Source organism: Maylandia zebra, linkage group LG23 (genome assembly GCF_041146795.1).
Source record: "Maylandia zebra isolate NMK-2024a linkage group LG23, Mzebra_GT3a, whole genome shotgun sequence".
NCBI classification, from domain to species: domain Eukaryota; kingdom Metazoa; phylum Chordata; class Actinopteri; order Cichliformes; family Cichlidae; genus Maylandia; species Maylandia zebra.
In genome coordinates, this window is record NC_135188.1 from 15,958,341 (window position 1) to 15,984,870 (window position 26,530).

A 26,530-nucleotide genomic window follows, 5' to 3' on the forward strand; every position below is an offset into this window, starting at 1 on the left:
TCCTGTGAGAGCCTGTTGGCCAGTGAAGTCACAGCTACAGGCTTGATTTAGATCACAAATGTTGAACTCCAGGCCTCGAGGGCCGGTGTCCTGCAGGTTTTAGATGTGTCCTTGATCCAACACAGCTGATTTAAATGGCTAAATGACCTCCTCAACATGTCTTGAAGTTCTCCAGAGGCCTGGTAATGAACTAATCATTTGATTCAGGTGTGTTGACCCAGGGTGAGATCTAAAACTTGCAGGACACCGGCCCTCGAGGCCTGGAGTTCGACACCACTGATTTAGGTAATACAATAGAAAGATAGTTCGTGCAGTGAGTATTGTTTTCAAAATGACTGCCCTCTCCAAACTGTTTCTGACTTCCCAGCTGGTTCTGTTTACTAGTCAGCACGTCTAATTAGAAAATAGCTGACTTAAAGATAGACATTCGTTAAAATCCTACCCGAGCTAAAAAGGTTACGAACCAGAGTTTTCTACTAAACTTAAGTAGAAGTCTCTGCAGAATATGAGATGGCTTTCCACAACCATTACATGTGTTTGTGTTAGGGTTAAGCCAACATAAGCCAACCACACTGGTGGTGGAAATCCCACTGATTGAGAAACAGCCATGTTCTGCTCTGCAGAGATGCTTTTCTGCTTGCTTTAACAAACTGTGCACACAGATTCCCAGTATTCTTTTTATGCATTTCAGCAGCCCCTGTGTGCTGCAACAGAGGCTGCAAACAGCTGCGCAATTATACAGCTGTTTTACACACTGAACGTACTTCTTACTTTTAATTGTATTTTGGTGTTAAAATCTACAGTCCCCTTTCAGCTTATGTATCATATATAGTCATCACACCTTCTTGAAGCAGGGCTCTTTTTCTTATCTTTTAGTCATTCACCAATTTCTGCTCAAACCTGACTGGTCAATGAACTGCGATTACAACTGGGTCACACGTGGAAAGGAAAGTTTTTCCTCCCAACTGTTACAAGGGCTGCTCAACTTCAACTTTAGTATTTATTTTAATTTTTGTCATTATATAAGTAAATGTTTTTTTTTTAATATAAATTATATAAATAAATTCTATCCAATTAAATTGAAAATGGAAATAGAAAATACAGCTTTATTGCTGACAGAAGTTAAAGGCCCTGTCTCGTTATGATTATCTGTGTCAGCTGTGTTCCCCGTGTGTTCCCATGTCTCTCGTTAATCCTCTGTGTATTTATGTCCCCGTCTCCCTCATGACTGTGTGCCCGTCCGTGTGTTTCCTCATGAGGCAGTTCCTTTTGAATCTCCCAGTTTAGGTTCATACTGACAGGAGACTGTCAAAGTAAAACAGGAAGTACACAGAGGTGCAGACAGGAGGGGAGGAGAGAACACGGGGAGAGCAGAGACATAACAGGCTGGGGAAAACATGAAATAAAACACGAGGAGGAGGAACGAGGCGTGGGGACTCACAGATACGTGGAGGGGGACAAAGGGGGTACAAGCACGAGGGGAAATCTAGTAAACTAAAGTGAACAAAGAACAATAAAGAACAAAATACATGGCATGGCACATCTAGCTGAATTAAGACTATTTTTATTGTAACCATGTTTGACTGTTTTAATAGCCAAAGACTGTAGCGTGTGAGGTCCTGTTTCCAGGAAAAAAATACTCACTGACCTGATGTTTATAACTTTACTATCCATGTTCTTGTGCAACAGGAGAGATGGCCTTTCTCAAGCATTCCATCCTGCACGCCCTGAGTGTGCTGCTCTTGGCCTGGGTGTTGGTGCAGTGCCAGGCCTCTGTTGAACCAGAGGAAGAGGAGGAGGAAGAGCCAACAGAGGAAACAGAAACTGCAACAGAGGTGACGAAATCTGAGCCGGAAATCTGTCCGCAGGATTGCAGCTGTACAGCAGAGAGGGTAGTGGACTGCCCCGGAGTCAACCTCATCGAGTTCCCTGCTAAGCTGTCGGAAAAAACCCGCCAGCTCTCTCTACAGGTCTTTCATGTACTCCCATAAATACCAACACAAAACCAAAGTTTGGAGTCCTGCATTTACAATCTGTGTTGTGTTTTCTGATGCTAGAACAACAAGATCGAGGAGATAACGGTCAAGCATATTTCCCATCTGCATCAGCTTGAGACTCTTAATCTTCAGAATAACTGGCTCACCTCAGATGGTAAACACTGTCACACAATCTAAACACTCAGCAGGAACCTGCTGTTCAAAGTGGGAACAGCTTACAAGACATGTTTTTGAGGTTGTTTTCTGAGGCCCTGTCGAATTCCTTTTGTTTTTTGTGTTTTTCATTCTCAGATGTCGATCTGTGTTGACCCATTTTGTAGAAATTAGAGCTTTTGCCTGTCTGCAATTTTTGATTAGTAGTTAGTCTGGCCTTGGTTTAAGTATCTATAATTTGACTAACTATTTATGGTACCAAAATACCTTCAAAATAAACCTGAATGCAGCAGAGGAAATGCAGTTGTTTTGTTCATTTCCTCTAATAACTGGTCCTCGCGGCTGAAAGGCACATTCATGAAATAAAGAACAATTAATGGGAACATAAGAATCAGTTTTCCTTTGATCGAAAAGTCTTAGCCTTGATCTAGAACAAGTTTTGCAAAGTTGGAAAAGCTTACTGTCTTATAGGGACCATAAAGCTGGTTTTAGACTGTCATGTCAAGGTTCTGGTGCACAGTAAGATGGTGTGCTAAGTTATCGGCTAATGCTAGCAAGCTGAATTAATAAACTGTTCAGGTGTATTGGACACACATTTGCTACTTATTGCTAAGTAAGCAACTAATAAAATACAGTAACTTTACTTACCAAACATGAAGCACAAACTTCTTGTACTGGCTGTACGTGGCAGCTGTACCACGCAGCAAGCCATGTAATTTATAGATATCTGCCATATTATCCTCAGAAAAAAAAGAGAAAGACCGAAAATTACGCTGGAGAAAGCTGGAGAGGAACTGCTCCTTATCTTACAAGTGATAAAGAGATAACACAAATCCTGCATCTTCAGTTGTTGAACACTTGAACAAACAATTATAGGAAAAAGAGCACTTCTACATTTAGCATGCCAGATAAATAACCGATTAGATGCTTACAGCTGCAGAATATTAAAGATGTCAGAATCAAAATCACAATCAGAGAGACTTTATTTATCCCCAAGGGGCAATTAATTGTAAACTTACCAATTTCACTTAGATCAGCTGGATGGAGATGTGGTCCTTACTGTTATTCAGACACTGCTAACAAAATGCTGTTTGACTATGTCAAGTAGCTACAGTTAGCTAACGTTAGGGTTTTTGTTCTGTCACAGTGTAACTTTAATACTCTAGCAACCTTCCTGCTGCTGTCTGCTCAGTTTTTACTTTGCACTGCCAACAGAGACAAAAAAAACAAACGTCACACCTGCCCACTGTTTGCTCCTACTGGCTCAGCCTCTGTATTCTCCTGTGATGGTCTCATTGGTCTAACTCCATAAATATTGGTTAATATTATTCTGGATCATGCTGCTGTTAAGATGAACAGACAGCTTAAATGGTTTTTCTGTCCCTAGCCAGCTGTGCTAGCAGCTGGCTTCTGTTTTTATTGCTAATGTTGAATAAAAAATGTTGCCGTAATGGAACCCTTTTTGGTAAATGTAAGATCAAAGTGCCACAATGGAAAAGATCCGGGTTACCATGTGGTATCTGTCTAACAAAAGTGTTTGTTTTGATCAAAATATTTTAACACATTTTCAAACTAACTATCAGAAAATATTCATTTACTTACTTAAAATGATTAACCATCCTCTTGGGTGCCTGAACCTTTTCCTACTTAATTAATAGTCTGTCACGGTGGCCCGTGGAAAAACACAAAATTCAAGCAGAAATCCCAAACTGCTTACAAACTGGTAGAAAATTCAGCAAGTTCAAAGGATTTTAATTGTGCATACACCTCCAGCTTTCATAAACATACATCAATTTGAAACAAAACAGGATATTCTTGATTCCCAAGGCAAAAATAGCACCATTTTGTCAAAGTTGCTGATGTCATGTAATTAGGGAGTCTCTCTAAAATGATAATTTATCAAAAAGAAAGACCACAGTCTTTTCCAAACCCTAATGAACTGGTTTGTAGTGCCTAACAAGTGGGTGAATGTGAAAGTAAACAATGAGTGTACAAACCCCCCCAAAACTGCAAAGGACAAAGGTCCAAACAGGACATAAGCCACAATCTTATGATCGATAAACCTGCAACTAATACCATTTCTTCTAAAATCTACAATCCTCTGGTCAATTTTGGGACCAGTGCCAAAACTGATAAGTGATACAGGTCTGGTAAATATGTTTTATTCTGTTAAAGGGTGTAAGTCAAGAACAATGTGTCAAAAATCCTTGTTTCTTTTCAACAGGCCTTGAAGATGAAGGGTTTGAGATGCTCGAACAACTGGCTTATTTATACTTGGCAAATAACAAGGTGAGTCATACAGCGGGAGTTTAGATATTTCTCTCAGCTGTGTTCTGCTTGACTGACAGTGTCAGCTAACAGAGGGAGGTTGTATAGTTGCTGCTCATATAGTGTGTACAAGCTTATGCTTGTGATCTCTTCCAGTATGGCTGTGCCATCTGTTTGGAGCTAAAATGTTACTGACCTTTCAGTCACAGGGAACAAGAGAAAAAGGATGGATTTATTTGTGCCCTCACAACATAGGATCCGAAAAGAATAGAGGATTTTTAAATTCTCGCTAATCTTTAAAGACACCGATGCTACTTTAATCCATAAATGAACATCTAATCTCAGTGATGCTTCTCTCATTTTTCAATTTCCTGTTATTGTGTACACTGTAGTGTTAGTTTTTAGCAGGGGATGACAAAAATGAGGAAAACATGGCTTTTATGCCACACATATTTGGGATGACAGCATGCCTGTGTCAAAACAAATAAGTATTCAATAAGTCCTTGTATCAAAAAATAGAATTACAGAGCCTTACAGAACAACCCATAGGACCAAACACTATGCACATGAACATTTTCAGATATGCCATATCTCTATTTTTTAGAGATTTCCCGTTGCTGTAGTTGTCCCAATATATACTGTATGGATATAATTTTGCAGGGCTTGTCATTTCAAGTGCAATAGCTCCATAGAACAACATGACCGGGAAAGATGTTAAAAGCATAAAATAAATAGAAATGATCGTTTAATCTTCAAAGCATAGTAAAATATTTAGTGAGATCTGTGATCATTATCTTAAGTGTGTTTCCTTGTTAGCACACTAATAATTGTGTCATATTAATTTGGGGTAGCCCCTCCATGAATTGCCACCTTATCGTGGTCAGGGGTTTGTGAATATCGCTTGATAGTTTAATTAAAAATGCTCAACATCATATCCTGTCATGGTTTTTTGTGCTTGCAGCTCACCTTAGCACCAAAGGTCCTGCCCCCCTCTTTGGTCAGTGCTGATTTCGCTGCTAATCAGCTTACAAGGATCTTTCCATATACATTTGGTCATAAGCCAAAACTGAGGTAAGAGATGTGCATGTTTGTGTAAATTTACCCCAGATTCCTTTAGTTACTCAGTTAACACATGTCTCATGGTCGTGGTCCCCAGGTCTGTGTATCTCCATAACAACAAGCTGACTGATGCAGGTCTCCCTGAACATATGTTCAATGCTTCTGACAACCTGGAGATCCTAACCATGTCTAGCAACTTCTTGAGGGTTGTTCCCAAGAACCTGCCTCCGACTCTTTACCGTCTTCATCTGAAGGTTTAACATCGCATTATATTTGGACAGTAGTGGGTTTAAGATGTTTGTTTAATTCATAATTCATAAATGTACAGATGTAATCCTAAACTAAAGCTTTGTACATAAAAATGCAGAATTAAATTTGGCCTGTAGGTAGTCACCTTGGGCATCACTGCAACATTTCAAGTGCTTTACATATCTATGGTATGTGCACATACACTACTGGTCAAAAGTTTTAGTACACCCCAATTTTTTCAGTTATTTATTGCAGTTCAAGTTATTCAAGTCCAATTAATATCTTGAAATGGTACAAAGGTAAGTGGTGAAATGCCAGGGGTTATAAAAAAAGGTAAGGTTACCTAAAACGGAAAATTAATGTACATTTCAGAACTGTACAAAAAAGCCTTTTTCAGGGAACACAAAATGGGTTAACAATTTAAAGCTGTTCTGCAGCAATGGAGGTTGACCAAGCCTAGTAATTCCTACAAATGTTCCAACTTTTCTTGATCACTTAGAACCCCAGTGTTGGAAAACACTGTGGTACCATACCCTTGTGAGCATCAGTTGAACAGTATTGTACTGCAGACAGTAGTGTGTGTGTTGCTACTAAAATGGTAATAAAAAAGGCAATTAACAATGGAAGACAGACGTGTAGGTCTTTCCTACAGAGAAATTGCAAAGAAAGTTAAGGTGTCAGTAAGTACAGTTTCCTTCAGTAGTAGTAGTAGTATTTATTTATTGTCATTGTCAAGAACAATGAAATTGCATTTGGGGCTTCCATACAACCCAAAAAAAAGAGAAGAAAATAATAAATACCCCTTAAAACCCAAGTGTACATATTTAACCCAGTGTGACTCCAATGCAATAAGACAATCCTTAGCAATAATGTTCGTAGAAATTCAGACAAAGACCTGAGAAACATGACAGAAATACAACAATGAAACCCATTCAATATTATTGTACTGTGAGATATCATATCAGATATGATAGTTATCTATTTAAGAAAGAGGGGGGGGCAGGAGGGGGAAGAGAGTAGATCATCTCTGTTGTATTGAAGTAACCCCAGACTGTGTGAAATAATACACAGTACCACCAAAAGTGCAAAAGTGTAGGAGCTCCGGGCCGCTGCGTCTGTGCGCGCCGCCATCTTCACCATGAAAAGGCACTCAGAACCTGGGGCAAACTCTGACAGGAAGAGGTCTGGCAGACCCAGAGCCACACCTGAAGCAGACGTCAAGTTTCGGAGAGTTAACAGCTTGCGTGATAGGGGGCTCACTGTGCAACAGCTTCAAGCACAGCTTAATAGTGGTCATAGTAAGCAAGTCTCAGCTTCAGCTGTGAAGAGAAGACTTTGTGCTGTGAGTTTGACAGGACACGTTGCCGAAAGAAAGCCATTGCTAAGATCACAGAATAAGACAAAGAGACTTGCCTGGACCATGAAACGGCACCATTGGACTACTGAGGACTGGAAGACTTGTATAGAGTGTGAAGCTCCCCGACCCAAAATCTACCACTGCATTCTGCAGCGCCATGCAGTACCTACTGGTATGTGCCTAGTTGGTCAGGGGTTCATCCTGCAGCAAGATAATGACCCAAAACAAGTCCAAGCCATGCCTGAGGTAAAAAGAAGAAGATGGTAAGCTTGAAAATATGAAGTGGCCAGCACAATCTCTGGTATTAAACCCCATCGAGCTGGTCTGGCATGAACTGGACAGAAGTGTGAAAGCAAAGCAGTCTACAAGTGCCACACATTTATGGGAACGTTGGCAACAGATATGGGAAGAACTTTCTGAAGAATATTTGATTTCTGTTGTAGAAAGAAGGCCACGGGTGTGTTCAGCTGTTATATCTGCCAAAGGTGGCTACGTTGAAGGGTCAAAAGTTTAGAATACATTTTTGTCTATAAATTGATTGCATAAGTTTTTTTTTTAACTCCAATTTCTTATTTGTACTTTTCTTTCATTTCAGAGTGCAATGAGACATTAAACTGCGTCATTTCCAATAAAAAACTGGTAATTGGGGTGTTATAAAACTTTTGACAGGTAGTATATATATTCATGTGTATTTTTGTGTGTACCTGGCTACAGACATTTTTTCCCATGTTTCAACCAGCGACCCTTTAACTTGAAGTAGCAGGAGTCAAATTCAGGCAAAAAGAGCAGGAGGTGAGCAAAAATTGTGTTGCGCATGTCTGTTTTCAACAAACTGTTTTCCAGTTTACAATGTTGCCTATACTACATCCCACACAATGTCACAGTACAATTCTGTGTTGACCGTCCCAGGGAGAGGATATCATAGTGAAAAACTTAGTAAATGTCACAAAAAAACAAGCGCTCCTGGTGTGCCTCTTTTGAACTTTGACACTGGACGTTTTGATTAAGAACTTCTCCTTGGTCTCCAGCTTTCCATTCCAGACAATCCTTGACTATAAAATCAGGTCATTTTGAAAAAAGAACTTGATGTTTGCTCTCATCTTTAAGCAGATCCAGTCTCAGTACATCTGCAGTGCAGATAGACAGAACACTACTTTCAGAAAATTGCATCAAAAGCAACACTTGAAGTGGTGCAGGTAACCAAAAGGCTCTACCTATCAAGGGAGGTTGGCCAAATTTAACCCAGCTATGATTTCTTCTTTTTGTGGGTGCAGTTGCTGAACTTTGTGATTCCACCTTACATTAACAATGTTAATATTCTTTTGTTACAGAGAAACAAGCTGGAGAAAATCCCAGCAGGAGCTTTTGACAGCTTGCCCAATCTCAGAGAATTATATCTTCAGAACAACCTTCTCAGCAATGAGGGCATGGACAATGAGACTTTCAGGTGGACAAAAATCTTCACTCATGAAGTTTATCAATAAACAGATTTCAACATCTTGCCATTGCCAGCTGTGTAAATATCAAAACTATCCTTTCAAGGGCAAATTCTCTACAAAGACAACATCATATCCTTCCTTTTCTTTGCTTCTAGCCAACTCAGCAGCCTTGAGTGTTTGGATTTGTCAAATAACAACCTCAGCGTTGTCCCAAAGGGTCTCCCTCGCAGTCTTGTGCTGCTACACTTGGAGAAGAACGACATCCGCAGTATCCCTGGAGATGCTCTAACGTCAGCCCGAAATCTTGAATACCTGCTCCTCCACAATAACAAACTTCGTTCCCGTTCTATCCACCCAGCTGCCTTCCAGGTAAATATGGATGACATAAATGATCCAATTTAAATTGTAAGGACAAGTTGGAAGGAGTAATTTGTACAACAGCATGGCAATGAACATTATGCAACAGTGGATCACCCATTTGAAATCTTAAATTTGCTTTTCACTAGGGCTTGAAAAAGCTGCACACTCTTCACATGCACAACAATTTGCTGGAGCGTGTTCCCAGAGGCTTGCCTCGGCGAGCAAAGACCTTAATGCTGCTCCATAACTCTATTTCTGAAATTGGCCGCAACGACTTAACCTTGTTGTACACGCTGATAGAACTCAACCTCAGCTACAATAAGCTTACCAGCCCCAAGATGCAACGTGAGGCTTTTAGGAAGCTACGTCTGCTGGAAACCCTGGACCTGTCGGGGAACAGCCTTACCTCAATGCCCAGGGGCCTTCCTCGCAGTCTGCACGTGCTCGAAATCAAGAACAACCTGATCAACTCTATACCAGATGGTACGCTGACAAAGATGGAGAAGTTACGAAAGCTGATCCTGAGTAATAACCAGCTGAAACTGAACTCAGTCTACCAGGGAGCCTGGATGGAGCTCACTGCGCTCACAGTGAGTGGAAGCGACACAAGTGGGATAGTCACTGAAAAAAAAAAAGCTTGGCAATGATGTTTGTATACTGCATGAATCTGAATATTTAGGAACTTTATAAAGGTTTAGTACTAGGTTCCTCCCTGATCTTTCACTAAATGACAGTTTGGTATGGTGCAGAAAAGGGCAAACATAGAATTTTTTTATACCAAGCAAAGTGGCTATTGGTTGGACATTAGGGATTTAGATGTTATAAAATTAAAAGTCAAGACTGGTCATATTGTTTACGTTTACATTTACAGTAACATTATCAATGGGAACTTTCTATTTAAAACTTGACGTTGACAAAAATGGAAATATTTACTGGGATATAACCCCAGTCAAAAATCTAAGGAATTGCTGCAGCTGGCAAAAACCATTCAATGATCCTAAATAGATTGTTGTATAACAATTTTTCCATCACAATTTTTACAAGACAATATGCTTGCTGTAGTCTTCGCCAAAATATAAGGCAGCACAATAACACTGCCAGCAATGGCAGAAACCTGCAATGCAAAATTTGAAAGTAATGATTCTGGGAATGAATCATTCATTCCCAGAATCATTCATTCCAGATAAGTAGGGCTAATGGTTTGATACAGACTAAATTTTCCAGGAGGTTTGTTATTAATTATGCATCTTTAATTTTTAGACGCTGGACCTGTCTGGTAACCTAATGACACACATCCCCGCTGACCTACCCGAGTCTCTGGAATACATATACCTGCAAAACAACCGCATCTCCAGTATTCATGGTTCAGCTTTTGAAGGCACTCCCAACATCAAAGGCATCTTCCTCCGGTAAGGGACTCACAAGTAAAGTAAATATATTTAGTCTTTAGCTGTATATTTTCATGCCCTGATTTATTTATTTCTTTAACCCCAAATAGACAACTTTAAACCCTTTTACCCAATTTAGCCAGTAAATACTTTAAGATCAACATGAATAACAACAGCTTCTGTGGATAAACAATTTTCTTTATGGATTAAAATATGCATTTACTTCCAGCTGCTCAAACCTGTAAATTAGAGATCAAAAAATAATAAAAAGTGAGTCATATTGATGTAATTAAACTTCAGCTCTAAACAATAAAAACTGAACAGAAGAAGCAGAAGCATCTAGAAGTACTAGATCTGCTTTATACTCAGTTTTGCTAACAAGCCTCTTCCACACTCTTAAACCATTGAAATGGCCCCGTTACTGCTGATGTCACCTGTTCTCTGCACAGGGACCACCAGGATGAATTAAACTCTTAAACACTTGTTTGCAAAAGCAGTTTTATTGCATTACATGTTCAAGCATAGGCCTTCAAGCACAAATCTGTTTTCCAAATGCATTGATCTTCACTGGGGGTAGGATACTCGTGCAATAGAAGAACGACTTTAAAGTAGAAGATATTTAACCAGCTTAAAAAAAAACGTTGTCTTACTACAAGAGGCTCATAGATCTGCCACAGCTGCAGATGAACTTAAAACACCTGCATGTCGGGAATATACTTTCTTCTCACATGTCCATCACTCTTACTCTCGTCTGAATTATTTCATCAAGTTCATTCTGCCACAAACTGGAGATTTAATTCATCATTACTTAAAGATGAAGATTTTATTAAATATTTTAAAAACGAGTGGGCTTCATATTTACACAATAATGGCCTGCCTGGAACATCAGCATCTGCTTTCTTGGAGTCAGGGATGAAAAGAGAAAACAAACGTATTCATGAAAAAAACATTAAATCCTTAGGAGAAGCCTATGTGTCCTCGCTGGAACAGGAAATGTTGAGCAAAATACGTAAAGCAAAACTAGAATTAAATCAAATTTGGATAAAAAAAAAAAAAAAGAATATTTCTACTGCAAAGACTTCCACTGCAAAAATTTTAACAAGAAACAAAATATTCCCTGTATTTCCAGTGAAAGACTTAACTGGGAATACAGTTTATGATCCTGAAAGAATAAACAACACATTCAGGGACTTTAAAAAAAACTTTATATTCACCAGAGGTAAACCCATCGGAAGATGAAGTTGATCAGTTTCTTGATAACATAACCATTCCAAAATTATCAGCCAGTCAAGCCTGAAACCAGGCAAAGACACTGTATTTCCCATCAGCTTTCATCCAATATCCCTTTTTAATATTGACCTTAAAATAATCTACAAAGCCCTCTGAAAAAGATTAGAGAAGATAGCACCCCTCATAACACTTCCTGACCAAACTTGTTTAATAACAGGGAGGCATTCATTAATAAATACACGTAGCTTACTTAATTTAATAGACTGTTCTTGCAGTAAAAACAAACTACATAATTGTCTCTAGATACAGAAAAAGCATTTATAGAGTTAAGTGGAACTTTTTATTTGCAACTTTGGTTTTTGAAACTGTTGGGTTCATCCAAACTCAAAGTATTTGTTTTCCTCTATTTAATAAGCTTTTGAAGGTTTAGATTAATAATGATGCCGCGTCTCTTCCTCCATTCAGCAAACCGAACGAACAAAAGAGCACCAAATCCAGGCAGTAAACACTTTTTATTATTTGTCATAAAAACAGAATGTTAACATGATTGGTTAAAAAGTTGGGGCAAGGCCGCGGTTTTAGACTTGGCTCTACATAGGACCAAGAGGAGGACTACATCTGCCTAACTTTCACAACTACTTCTTAGCCAACACGCTACAATACATCTCAAGATTGTTAAAACATAGCCTCCAAATGAGCCGCGGCTAGACATAGAATAGGCACTATGTAATAATGTAGAGATTTCGGGCCTAATATTCATTAGCTCAAATGACTTGTATGCTTTAAAAGCATACATATTAAGATTAAGCATTAATATAATATGAATATATATATTAATATATAATCTTAACCTATCTGGAACAACTCTGACATCTTACAAAAAAATCATATGCTAGACTTCAAAGATTGCAGGTAAAGGAATTGAGTTCTTGGAATATATATTTCAATGAATAAATTTAATTTCATTTGACATATTAGTATTACAATATGGGATTAACAAGAGTAGATTTTTAGACCAACAAATTATAGTCTATATTGATAAAGGAATTTTCACCTAATTAAATCAATTACAATTCTTATCTAAAATATACAAAACACTGTTGAAAACAGATGAGTCATTATCCCTTCCTATTGTGAAATGGGGGGGCGGATCTATCAGCCAGCTTTGACCACAACTTCTGGTATCAGACATGTTTAAAAACCTCTAAAATGATTAGAAACCCCAATCTACAATTAATAAAATACAAAATACTACATAGAGTGCACCATGGTCACACCGTCAAGGCAATACACCTGACAATTACATCAACACTCTTTGGTTCTGTCCACCAGTTCAGAGGTTTTGGTGCCGGATATGTGAAGACTTATCAAAGTGTATAAAATATAACATTCGAGCCTCCCCTTTAGTTTGCTTTTTGGGCAGCCTAGATGATGTTACTATGGAGATGAACACCTCGGCACCTTATCCATCACTAAGAAGACTGTCCTTATGAACTCGACAAATGAAAATAATCTTAGAGACCTTAAAACCAATATAGAGACCATTTGTCGGATCATATCAGTCTTGAGACAGCCTCTGCCACTGCATCAGGCCAATCTCTCTGAGCTCCTTTGATTGGCTCCATCATCTAGTGGAAGTTGGGTTGGTGCGTGCATTGGGGCCTGTCCCTGGCCCAGGAGGATTCGGTGCATTGGTGGAACTGGAGGCCCCTTTAGCTGGCAGGGAGGTTTTTACCATGTTTTGCAGGTGCTCTATACTTTTGAGGAGATCACTCTGCAGGAGGGGGGATCTACCAGAGGTGGAGGATGGGCTCAACCTGGGTGTCTATTGTTTTATGTAGTCTGGGAGTTGACTGAATGTTGGGTTGGGGTTGGGTGTAGTCTTTCCTCTGCAGTGGGGTTGGGTGGGCCAGTGATTGGTGCTAGTTTCAGTCATTATGCAAATGTACTGTTTATAAGATTGGGGAAGCCACTTGGATGAGTGATGAAACATTTCTCCCACTGAAAACGTTACGTCCAGATGAACAGAATAAACTTTTGGAGATTTACTTACCTGGATGATTGAGCATGCATCAAGACCTGTGTATGACTGTTTGTCTATGTGTCAAGTCAGGTCTTAGACTCTCCCTCTCTCTTAGAACATGCCAGGCCTGGGGGACCAGGTGTGGGGCCTATTTCCCGACGCCACAATCCATGCCAGTGGCTGGTGCCCCCACCTGCCGCCATTGGTGGTCTTCGGTGTCCGGGGTTTGAATGTTTAGGTGTGTGCTGTTTTGCCGCCAGAGGCTCCCTGCCTCTGTCGGGCACCTGGCAGGTTCCTTTCTCTCTTCATCCCTCTTCTTCCCCTTTATTTTTCTCTCCTTCTCTTTCTGTTACATTTCTTTATTTTCTTTCTTTTTTTGTTTCTGTCCCCCAGTCTTGTCTGTTATGGTTGTAATAATCCAAAAAAAAAAAAAAAGTTCTAGTAAAATATGACGACCAGGTGGACCATTATAGTGAATATCATAATGCTACACCTGTGAAAGTAAATTTGCTGGGCATTTTTTGGCCTTCAGACAACAATTCCGACGTTAAACTGCTGGACAGGACAAGAAAAAAAAAAGCCTTTAATATGCACAGCCAACTTATAGTAAAAGACAAAACAAAACAGAACTATAAAAAATAAAGAAAATGAAAACATGAAGAAAAACGTGAAAAAATAAAATTACTAAACAGCAGCAGTGAGAAAACTGAACATCGTGTCAAACATTGTTTGTGCAAAAATTCCAGTCAGTTGAAAGTGTTAATCACATTCATCGATAACCAGTTCATATCTTAAATACTGCTGTGTCGACAGCACACTCACACAGCGTCTGATTGGTTTGGGGAATTGCAGGTTGCTTGCAGGTTAACGTGTCTGCACTTGTGTAGGATGTGGTTACAGATTGATCCAGTCGAGTGGCACTTCACTCTAACAGCCTACATACATCTGCCCATTTTCTAGGACAGAGGTGTCAAACTCTTTTTAGTTCATGTGCCACACGCAGCCCACTTTGACCTCAAGTCGGCTGAACCAGTAAAAATATTTTATAATAATGGAGATATAAAACATGGAGTAATTGATGACAGGCTGCAGTTTTTAGATTTTGCAGTGGTATGGATTAGACTTTCTGGCAGGTTTGACACTCCTGTCCTAGAAAATATTACCACAGACCGATGTTTCTTTACATGGCTGTCATTTGTCTTACTGTGCAACTTGTTTGCAACCTCCTGCTGCAAAGAGACAGGTTCTGCCGTCTGCCAAGCCTCTTTAACATCTTATCATCAAGAGCCAACATTTCTCAAGTTTTGATATAATATGAATCATTTACTGACTAATATTTCTATGCAGGCTAGAGAGGACAGCAGAGTATAATCATCTGTTTGCGCACATCTCAAATTTGTATGTCAATGAAAATAAAGATAACAATAGATAAAGTCCAAAAATGGAAACATTTGATAAGATTATGAGCTGTGCTTAACAGCTAAATGAAACTGAGTTCTTGGCAAGACAAAGGGCAGCTGTAACAATCCACAATACATGAAAAGCTTTGATCCTTGTGTGGCTACAACATGAATGTGATGTCTTTGTCTTGAGTTTTTTTAAAATCCTCTTTGACCAAAACATTATCTGGGCTTTATTGAGCCATTTTGCAAAAAACAAACAAACAAACAAAAAAAACCCTAACCCAAAATGCAATATATCAACACTATTTTGCACTCATTTTTTTATGCACAGTAATGTTTGTTTTTCCCCCCTGTTAAATAACCTTTCTAAAAAAAAAATGTACACTGATCCTAGAACAAAAATATCTTCATCATCATTAAATCTTTTTCAGAAAAAATATTATTAAGTTTGAAATAAAAGCCTGAATTATCAAGTGTCAAATTAATTACCAGCTGTTCTTTAGAGGAACATCATACAAAAGGTGTGTAGTGTGTACATCTGATACTGATTTCATACCAGATGTTCAGTTTCAGACGCAGCATTATTGTTCATAATTACTGCATAGGCAGTTTCCTAAAGAACATGCAAGGAAATTACAATAGATTGGATCACCTCATATACACCCTGTATAACATATTTTAATTTATTCTACTGTTTAAAGACAGTGCAGTCAAAACACCCTCCATATCTGGATCTGGTATTTCTGAATTTTCTCTGAAACTCTGAACTTTTATAGTTTCTTCAACATTAGTCATAAAAACATCAAATGAAAGGAAAGTGTTATTAGAGTCGCCAGCCTTAAAAATCAGCACTTAAAAGCTCCTGAGATTAGAGGCCACATTAATGCTTTACAGAGGTCATGCTACAGACACATCTCAACCAGAAATGAGCAGACTATGTGAAATCAGTTCTTCATGGTTGAGTCGCTGAAAAGACCAGAGGAAATCTGGACTTTTGATCTGAAGAGTCCAAATGTGAGATTTTTGGCTCCAGCTGCAGTGTGTTTATGAGACTAAATTTTGATCCAACACTTTAAAGCTAATTTGCATTGTTAGATTTTTCCCTTTTCATCATTTAAAAAAATATGTATGCTAACTGAATAGGTTTTACTTCACAAAAATAAACCATTTTCAGAAACAATGTTGTTCTCTAGTCTGTTACTAATCAGTAAAATTTGCTATGTGTTGAAAATTCTGACTCAGTTTCATTTTGCAGAGTACTGCAGCGGGGTATCTAATCTCCCCATCTCTGCTAACTTGTGTGCATTCAGCAAATTTTTCCTCTTTGGTTTATTCCACAGAGTGCAGGCTAATACCCATGAGCCCTGCAGCTGAAACAGCGGTCAGTCAAGAAGAAAGAGGTTCCCGACATGCTCTTTCATGGCTTTTGTTCGATTTCATTTCAAATATAACCTCAAGCTGGCTGCTTTACAGCCAGTGTTTACAAGTCCTAAACCCTTCCAGGCTCATCGTGTTTTTAGTGTCAGCTGCTGGCACATTTGACTTTTTTGTCTCTTTAAAAGAATTTTTTTTTTATTTCCACCCAAATCCCTTTGCAGCTGGGAGTCTTTCGCGCGAGTCGATTTAAAGCTGCTGGAATGCTTGTGTCTGTTGTTGAAGTGGAAGGGCGACCTTTGTGTATATTTATTAGTGAATTAACTTTTAAACTTTATGAACAACATATGCAAATATTTTCAGTGATCAATGCAATAAATTCCATATGCATTAGACATGGTTTTAGATAAAAGTCAGTGGACACCTGTGAGCTTGACGGTGTTAAAATAAGAGAATGGGTAGCATACGTAGCATACATTCTTCTGCTCAATGCTCAGCTGTACAGATTTTTATAGATGTGACTGTTGATCATTGTTTTGTTTTTTTTGCTTTGAGCCTTTAAAATTTGTAATTAAAAGACTACTTCAATTAACTATCTGGTTTTGTTTTTGTTCTTCTTGTTTTTTTAATTTAAGGTTTAACCCCCTGTCTGTGGACGCCGTAGATGAGAGTTCCTTCAAATACCTGTCCAACTTGCAGGTGCTGGACACCGGTGCAGGAAACCCTGACCTCCCCATTCAAAAAGAGGAGATCGAAGAGGAGCAAGACTAGACCTGGGTTGATCGAACTATAATTGGACTGCATTGCATCAAAGACAGAAAGAGTTTTTAAATGGGGAATGTACCTGTGAATATTATTTCCCAGGTTCATTTTTGTATCGTGGCAGCGTCACATATTTCTGGTGCAGGAAACCGGATGGGGTTACTGATGTTTCCATTTTTTTGGGCTGGTTATTAATGCATATCTTTATATCTGACCTTTAATTATTTTTGTCTTTGATCATTTTATTGTTTCTGTGCATTACCCTCAAAGATTTATTGGCAAAATCTAATGTGAACCTTCCCATGTAAATGTTTCTGAATCGATACAAAGAATGTAAGCAGAGTGAAAAATTCTGCTCCCACTGTGTGTGTCTTTCTCTGCTTTCTCAGCCTCTTTTCCTTCAAAGTCGCCTGCCTTGGCTCATTGCATTAAAAAAAGAGTGATTTTACTTACAATACTGTGAAAACATTTGAAACAAAAGTGCCAATATAAGTACACGATTTCCAATGAAACCAACAAAGCCACAGAAACTGTTGAATCAAACCTGGCTACAAGTATTCTCAAAAAAGGCTGCAATTTAATGTCATTATTCTGAACGTAGAGCTTAGTTTTTACATAAGTAATTGAAGTTTTAGGAATAACACAGAAGATCTAAACCATTTAAAAAATCTCAAGCGTTTATTTTTAAAATGGTAGAGAAAGAATGAATAGCAACAATGGGAAAGCTTTAAAGCTGCATTTCATCACCATAATATCAAATATATTTATTCATCAGCGTTTGAGTCGTTCACTAGATTTGCATTCTGTAATTGCTTCCTTTTGTTTCTGTCAGAGTTTACCAATCTGGGAGAGAACACAAAAGCCCCCTGTGGAGTTTTCTGGTAAACAATCAAAAGTTTACATTCCATTTTACAACCGAAAATGTGTTGAATGTGTTGCATTTTGCTTCCTCATAAAACATTTGCAAAATCAGTTTTCTGCAAGAAAGCTTCCTCCTCTGAATCATCTGGACACGATATAGCCACCTGTTAGAAAAAGTGAACCACTAAATGTTAATGGACAAGAGGCTTACAGGAAACGCTACGTTAGCTAAATTAGTTTAACATTTAAACCTATTTTCTACACATTCCAGCACATGAAATAAAATATTTTTTGTTTTTACACTCACTCTTTCAAATAGATGCAAGTAAAACACAGCAGAAAATAAATAAAGTCAAAGACTCAGCGGTCCTGTTGCTCTATTTTCACCTGTATAGCAGGAGTGACGTAGGCGGAGGTGTGCTCTGGTGCAGGTGTGCCGCAGCGGTCAGTTGAAGAATCCACGAGTTTCTCTGTGAATTTCCCATTACATCGTTGCGCACTCGGAGCTTGTTTGGGGGGGGGTTTCGGTGTAAAAAGAAGTTTTCTTCCCACGCACAACGGACACTAATGTTTTTGTCACTTTTTATGAAATCAAACTCAAAGTAAGGTCAGTACTTCCACGCTTTAAACGCTGCACGCTCATACTCTCTCCTACACTCGATATATGATCCATTGTTGATCTGCACACAGCTGTTGTCATGAACGACGCACTCGCTTACGTCACTGTCATGAGACATTCTTGCAAAAAAAATCACGGTTTTAGTAACGCAGTGTTCCTATGACAAAGTAACAGTAATCTAATTACCGTTTTTGCAATAGTAATCCCTTACTTTACTCGTTACTTGAAAAAAGTAATCAGATTACAGTGACACGTTACAAGTAACGCGTTACTGCCCGTCTCTGGTGACATCGATCATACACAACTTGAAAAGAGTAGGTGGAGTGGACGAGGGTTGCAAAGCAACTTGCAGATGTGCAGAACTGTAGGCAGGCTTAAAAAATGGGAGATTTTTATTATTGTTGTTATTGTTATTATTAGTCCAAAAACACCAGACATAAATCTTTACTGTTTTTTATGATTTAATTATACTCTGGTTTTTCTAGTGTATCTTTTAGAAATGGGGTGCTAAAAAGGAGGTGAAAGACAGAAGTTCTGTCAGAGTCCAATAAGTCCTTAAAAGACAAATTTGTACCCATTAGCAATGACTCTACTAGTAGACTAGTAAGTCTTTCCTGTAAGAAAAAAAAAGACATAAAACTGATATTTTATCTGCAAAAAATATTTTCTTGTTTTACGTGTTAAGGTTTATTCACTCCTTCATATTAAGGACTATCTTAAGAGCGTCCTTTAGATGAATTACAGCCAAATTTTAGTATAATGTCAGAAACATAAAGTGAACAGGAGACTGGTAATTGATTCTGTCCACTCAGAACATATTTCCTGCCATCAATTATCAATATACGTCACTTGTAATAGACATCTTACCTTCATGCTGTTTAACAAAAAATAAGTTAACTAAAATCATAATGAGTGGTAAGATAAGATAAGATAAGATAAGATAAGATAAGATACTTTTATTAGTCCCACAAGTGGGAAATTTCAGATCAGATAATTTAAGATAAAAATTATAACGATTTTTTCTGCTATTACTAAACAGTTTGGATAAATCGTAATGTTTTACCAGCGAGTTGGTTTAATAATAGCAATAATCTTGAAAAGCAGTGATTTACCTGCAGTGAAGGTAAATATACATATTATTTTCCACTATGATTAATAACATTTGCTTGCGAATGAAATATTTTAATTCTATCAACAAAACCGGAGCTTCAACCAGTGCTGATTTTACTGACCCTTTAGTTCATTCATGTTTTCTAACAGGATACATATTTCAGCATAAAATCTCACTTTATTGATATGAATGCAATATTGTCATACATAGACAGTCAAAAACACAAGAATAAATTATTTGAAAAGGCTGAAATCTGTTCGCTGTTTCTGCAGCTTCTCCCACACATGGCAGTGTCACTGCTCTGTGTGGAGCTATAGCAGATCTGTTCAGTATTATAAAAATAGGCAGGACACTAGCCAGAGAAAAACACATCTCAGTCTGTATGCTCTGAATTCTCTGGTATTTACTGTGTAAAGAGCTGAGAAAAATTATTAATGGAATGACAAAACAGATGAAAACATACTATTTGGAAGAGTACATTTCTGCCTTTATATGACAAAATTGAAATGTACAGTAAGAAAATGTTCTTATTAATTATAATTTTGGATCATGATGGAAATTCTCTTTCTGGAGCGGCAAAACTGCAATGGTAATTTATAAATAGCATGTGCTCTATGCTTTTCTGCAAATGTGCATTAAATCTAGATTCTTTCCAATAGCCTGCAGGCGGCCATGCCTCTGAGTTGCTGAAAGAAGTATGACTGTATAGACATTGATTTATGACCCAAGTAAAAACGTTCCAAATGAATGCAAGTATTCTTTATTTTAAATTTGCGTTCCCATATAGAGTAAAATGGGCGTTAGGTTGTGTTAGGTTTGAGATACCCTTTGAGTGAGTTTGTCAAATCTTCAGTTATATCACCATCTCAAACGGTACCAAGCAGTCCACAAAGCATTTGGTAAAATCATGGTGCCTGTGTCAAGTATTACACATGCACATATGTGATATGTTTGCTGACAAAGCCAGTGGAAAGAAACTATAGTTCACAATTTTCCAGCAGTTTCAATGTAAGACAATATGTCAATAAATAAAAAAAAGAAGAAGGAGATGGTGCTGTTCTAAGAGGTTTATGAAAGTAGCTTATTATTAACTAGAGTAAAATGACATGAACAGTCGGTCAGGGTGTTTGTTGCTAGTTAGTTGCAACTTAGACTGTCTTTGCAGTTGTTATATAGATATTTTAGTGAAGGAAAATGGCGTGAATATCCAGGCCCGTGCAACATATTACGATCTTAATTTCCATTCAAAGATGTCTCTGACTGATTTCTTTCACTTATTCAAGTTTCATCTCCCTGTGGTGAATTAGCAAGTGTTTGCTCCCTACTGGCTGTCACCCAGTAACAGCCAGTAACCTCCAGTAGTCGAGGAATAGACAGCTGTGGTGGTGGGGTGTGTCACTAACCAGCAGTGTTGGGGAGTAACGGAATACATGTACCGCCATTACGTATTTAAAATACAAAATATGAGTAATTGTATTCCGTTACAGTTACCATTTAAAAAGGTGGTATTTAGAATACGGTTACTTTGTTGAAATAAATGGATTACACTGCGGTACTTTCCTGTTTCATATTGTCACGGGTTGTTTGGGTTTGTTTGACAGCTATGTTCTGTTGTTCCAGGCGGCAGCGCTCTCTCTCTCTGCGACTGTGTGCCTCCTGGGTGAGAGAGAGCCCGACATGAACCCGCCGTATTAGTCAGAGGTCCCTTTACTACAGTTCGGAGTCGCGGACCTTCGGTAATAGTAATAAATCACACAGCAATAGTACATTCACGTAGTTGTAAAAAGCATGATAATATATTAAGTAATCCAAAGTATTTAGAATACGTTACTGTCATTAAGTAACGTAACGGAATACGTTACAGAATACATTTTGGGGCATGTATTCTGTAATCTGTAGTGGAATACATTTTAAAAGTAACCTTCCCAACGCTGCTAACCAGTGTGAGTGATACACTTATATAGGCCACTTTACAAAAACATTTTTTTTACATGTGTGTTATAGTCAGATTAATTTAATTGTAGCATAAGTTACCCAAATCTGACTATTGAACTCCTTTAAATAGCTCAACTTTTAGATGCGTTTCCAGATGGAACAAGGCATGTAGTTTTCCATCCCCTTCTTCTACTGGAGTTGGGATTGGGTGAAATAATTTAGGTTGGGTATTGACAGGAGGAAGCTGCCCCAGTGCTTTATTGGCTCACTACATAAATGAGAAAAAAAAATAACCAACTAACACAGCAGAAATGGAAGAGCTGGTTAGTAACTTAATGTTTTATTGAAATGTGCCAATTTCTGTTTGATATCAAGTCAACTGACAAACATTTAATTAAATTACTAGTGGATGTTTTCAGGCTGCTAATATGCCAGAAAGCTTAATTAAATCAAATGATCCTGAGGCTGTTCAAACACATAAAACAGTTCTAATCTCTGTTTTAAACACATATCAAAGTTATAACATCACTACAGGGGTGGGTACAAATTCAGTTCACTCAACTTCCTCTTGTCCCATAATAACCATCAGCCTAGCACCACCAGCTTTGTTAAGGCAAACTTAAAAAATGTGTGCATTTCACTTTGCCTCCTGATCATTTAGCTCCAAGCAGACATCCTGTCTGATCTTTTATAATGCAAACAGCTGGCTGCTTGCAGTACAGCAGTACAAAAAAATATGTCAAAAAACAAAACAAAAACAAAAAGTCATAAAAAATGTATATATCAAATAAAAATTATTGAATCAATGCAAGTAATAGCAGGTACAGGACCAAGGACAAATTTTATAATAGAAATCGTATCATTGTCCTTGTGTTGCCATAAATTCCACTGTAAATGCGCTATTGTGGAGTCTTTTGCAACTGCTTTGCTTTAAAAGGTTTTTGTGGAGCTAGATGAGCTCATCTGTATTGTCCTTCTGCCTGCATGGGTGTCCTTTGCTGCTGCGCTCCTTTCAGCATAACTTACAGAGAACCATTCAAACTGCTAGAGGAGGCTATACATTGGTCTCAAGGCCATTCATATCTATAGTGCAGTGTTCTTTGCTCTTCTTCAGATGTCTCGGAGGAATTGGAGGTTTCTTCCTGTCTGAAAGCGGCCGAACGCCCTCCTCCAGTTGTATGAGTTGAGCCACTTCAGGAGGGATGAACTGGTGTTTGACCCCTAAAGGAGGGGGTCGGCAGTTGCCATTGTTGGTGTGGCAGTTCATCACAGGAGGGGTGCTCATTGCTGTTTTGGTCTCACAGATCAAAGGTACCTGTAGATTGGATAATATATGGGACTACTTGAAAAAATCTGGAGTGCTCAGAAGGTTCTCTTTGTTAAGGAAACCAAAGGTTGAAAAGGAAAAATGATCCAAGGCTATTGAAGTGCCACTTCTTGTGGTTGTAATACATTTTAGTTTTTAACAAATACATTTTTCCAATGGCAAAAATAAATAATGAAATTATTAGATTATTTTTTCCCATTATTTAAATGTTCATCAATTGTGTGCAATTTTTTTTTTTTTAGCTCAGTCTCCAAAATCTTTGTATGTTGTGTAAAACGTGCACAAAAGATTTGGAAGCCATTTAAACCCCAATTACCTTCAATAGAAGTATTTTTGAATTATTGTATCAGTTTTCTAAACCACTTGTCAAACTCAGGGTGACTGAAGCTGTGATAGGATGAGAGGCGGGGCGCGTCCTGCACAGAGCATCAGTCAGTCAACTAACATCAACAACAACTAACAAATCAGATTTCATTATTAGTCACTGCAGTTTTGTACTGTTCAATTACAACCCCAATGAAAAAAATAAAAATGTTGAGGCACACAACGATGTGTGCTGCTGGTAAAGTTTCTGGGCTGCCTTTCCTCATAACAGCCACCCCTCAAGATTCTCTCCATATAAAGCAATGCAATATCAGGGACTCTAACATCCAGTCCTTTTACTGAATTCCACATGCTTTCAACTGGTGAAAGGCATGGAGTGTCTGGACGGGAGGATATATTGCTCTAAGACCTTTACATACCTTTCAGCATTGATGGTGCCTTTCCAGATGCTTTCACATCTGGAAAGGCACCATCAGAATTGGCTATTCTGATCATGTTCACATGCGCCTTCATCTTTGCATGATACAGCTTTAACCTACATTTGTGAATGGCATGTTGAATTGTGTTTAGAGAGTGATTTCTGGAAGTGTTCCTAAGCCTATGTAGTATTAATCATGTCTGTTTTTAATGAAGTGCTGCCCCAGGTCCTGAAAATCATAGTCATCCACTACTCATTTTCAGACCTGTCCCCAGATTCTGAATATTCTGACTTTGAATATTAGATTTTTATTATGTGCTGCAGATGATGAGATATTCTCACATTTCTACATGCATTATTTTGCAGATTAGGGAGCCTCTGCCCTTCTTTACTTCTGAGAAACTCTCTAAGATTCTCTCTTTATACCCAATGGCACTGATCAGTTGCCAGTTAACCCAATTAGATGCAAAATGTTCCTCCAGCTGTTTCTTTTTAGTGCTGCTCACTTTTCTCAGCTTAAAGGTTTATGGGAATCTTGTGAATCATTTCATTCTGTCTTATTTGCATTTTATACACCATGTCAACGTTTTGGAACTGGGGTTGTAATTGCTGTCTAAAGGATTGCAAATGATTTGATGAAAGTAGGGAGGGGCTAAACCTAAAATTATAGTAAATACACACTTAAATCTTCAGTTTCTTCTAAATGCCTACTACTTAGCCAAATCTCTAAAAATGCGTGAAACAGAACTAATAACGTTTTCAGCCCCAAGAAGCAAACTATGGGCTCAATCACCCCAATTACCCAAGTCCTTTGAAACATATTGTCATTAAAACTCACCCCATCTCCCTCTTTCATGAAGTCTTTTCTGCAGATGTGTGCCATGATGCCTGTGGCCAAAGCATCCCCCATTACGTTGACCATGGTGCGAAATCTGTCTCTGTAAAAGAAGAAGACATTTAAGACACTTTTTATTTGGACCGATAGAAATCGAGTCAGTAGAGCTGTTGTCGGTTTGGATCTTTAATACATTTTAGAAGTGATATGCAACTTACAATGCCCAGTCTACTGCAATGATGAGAGTGATGTCGTCAGTTGGCAGACCAACAGATGTTAGCACTATCACCATGGTGACCAGCCCAGCTTGTGGTATTCCTGCTGCACCTATGCTGGCTGCAGTAGCAGTGATGCTGTTGGAGAGATGGGAGGTGAAGTTAATTAAAGTAAAAAAGCTGATGACAAATATAAAGTGGACGACTTCTTCTGCTGAAACAGTACACGTGTGACAGAAAATATGGCAAAGCAGAACAGCTCTACTTTAAAAACTGCTTCTTTGTCCAAATAAACCCCTAAAGTGACAAAGAATGCTTTCAATTTGCATTTATGCCAACCAGACTCCCTGAGTAACCCAGAGGGTTAGTGTTAGAGAAGAGGAAGCTAGACAAAGGGTGAGACGGAGTCAGATCATCCACTGTGGAGACCCCTGAAGGGAGCAGCTGAAAGAAGATGTTTCTGTGACAGAGGTATTGGTCCATGACATCAACTGTTGTGGAATTTTAACTTCAAATATAGTCCTGATATTCTCACATACTTTTACTGATTGTTTTCCCCCCCCCCATATGTGGTGGTTCTAATTCATTTTTCCATCTATTTTTGTTCATCAGGATTTGTTGTGTTTAGTTCATTTTTGGGCTGAATGCAAATACTTTAAAGTAAATTAAAGACTCTTCTTGCCTAATTTGTTTTGTGGATTATATCTCAAGGTGAGCCTGGCCCCAAAAGTACACAATAATGTTAATAATGTCTCTAAGGCAACTGTCTAATTGGGAAGCCTCTTATCTGGTGTAAAATGTTGGCACATCGGATATCTGGTGCAGCTCCAGAGTTTGACGAAGAGATGATCCCACAACTCACTACACCACAGTCTGGGGTGAAATGATGAAATGGGAGTTAGGGTCAGAAACTCAACCATGATATCACGGGAATATACTGGTTTATTGAGGCCACGTGGCTCTTCAGTGATAAGTGATAAGCTGTCATGTTTATACTACATCTATAAAAGCGTACTCTGGCTAATGACAGCCTTCCTTTGTCCTCCGCTTGTCAATTTTTCTAATTTTATGGAAAAACTGGTTCTCATGCAGAGATTTACAAAGTTTTCAGTTTTCACATGTTAGTTCCTTCTACCACAGATCTGAGCAGAGGAGGCAATGAGACAACACAAGGAGCGAGGAGTCAAGGAAACAGGCATTTGGAGCCTCATTTTAAAGCAATGAAAACCAATTAAACATGATGTATTATACACCTGCGTCATAAATAATTTTATTATAGCCCATATATAGGTGTACACAGGGGTAACAGTGCCCATGGCATTTTTTATTTTTTTCTTTACAGCCACTTTTAATTATTTTCACAACATTACACAATGTGAAAGAGTTGAAGGTAAAGACACTTCAGCAAAAGATACATCTGTGCATCCTTGGTTATAGTTCCTACAGAAGCCTCTTCTCTCCTCTGTCCTCCATATGTTTTAGAAGTGTAGAAATTAGAGGAATGAGAGAAGCTCAAAGATTCCTTAAACAGGAAGAAAGCATCTGCAGGGCCAGCCTCTTACACTAATACTGAATTTGAGAAAAGTTCTACTTTTCTTTGCTTTTTCTAAAGAATCTCAGAAAGACAGTATCCTCCATCAGCATTTTGTCAACCAGACCATGGGAGCCTGTAGTTCTCTGTAGTACTTGTTTCTTATCACCAGCAGAGTCCACAGGGAAATGAGACACTTGACTGAGAAAATGTATTAGAGTGTTGGTTTACTTCATCTCATTTATTATATTTATTATCTCAACGAATGCCAGCAAGCCATTTATTTGTTATT

General features: G+C 38.4%; 2 protein-coding genes across 2 annotated transcripts in view; one reads left to right on the plus strand and one right to left on the minus strand.

Moving 5' to 3' along the window:
* The first annotated feature begins 238 nt into the window (after positions 1-238).
* podn (podocan) lies at positions 239-17,517 on the plus strand. The gene is made up of 11 exons (XM_024798859.2): positions 239-285; positions 1,690-1,970; positions 2,058-2,151; positions 4,375-4,439; positions 5,380-5,489; positions 5,575-5,731; positions 8,415-8,530; positions 8,678-8,891; positions 9,029-9,472; positions 10,143-10,291; positions 16,936-17,517. The coding sequence occupies exons 2-11, from the start codon at positions 1,695-1,697 to the stop codon at positions 17,069-17,071; spliced, it is 1,761 nt and encodes a 586-aa protein (XP_024654627.2). The 5' UTR covers positions 239-285; positions 1,690-1,694; the 3' UTR covers positions 17,072-17,517.
* Positions 17,518-19,748: 2,231 nt separating this feature from the next.
* slc1a7b (solute carrier family 1 member 7b) overlaps positions 19,749-26,530 on the minus strand; it is a 51,616-nt gene continuing 44,834 nt past the window's right edge. Inside the window, exons 9-11 of the mRNA XM_004552926.3 lie at positions 24,711-24,845; positions 24,496-24,595; positions 19,749-22,903 (exon numbers count right to left, since the gene is read on the minus strand). Of these exons, the coding sequence (XP_004552983.1) occupies positions 22,643-22,903; positions 24,496-24,595; positions 24,711-24,845 (496 nt within the window). The 3' untranslated portion in view covers positions 19,749-22,642. The remainder of the gene's footprint in view (positions 22,904-24,495; positions 24,596-24,710; positions 24,846-26,530) is intronic.

Bases quoted from the DNA above. Each gene is read 5' to 3' on its own strand.
- podn (XM_024798859.2), top strand. From the start codon at position 1,695: ATGGCCTTTCTCAAGCATTCCATCCTGCACGCCCTGAGTGTGCTGCTC. The intron at 5,490-5,574 runs GTAAGAGATGTG...CGTGGTCCCCAG, and splicing joins GGTCATAAGCCAAAACTGAG to GTCTGTGTATCTCCATAACA. The intron at 8,892-9,028 runs GTAAATATGGAT...GCTTTTCACTAG, and splicing joins TCCACCCAGCTGCCTTCCAG to GGCTTGAAAAAGCTGCACAC.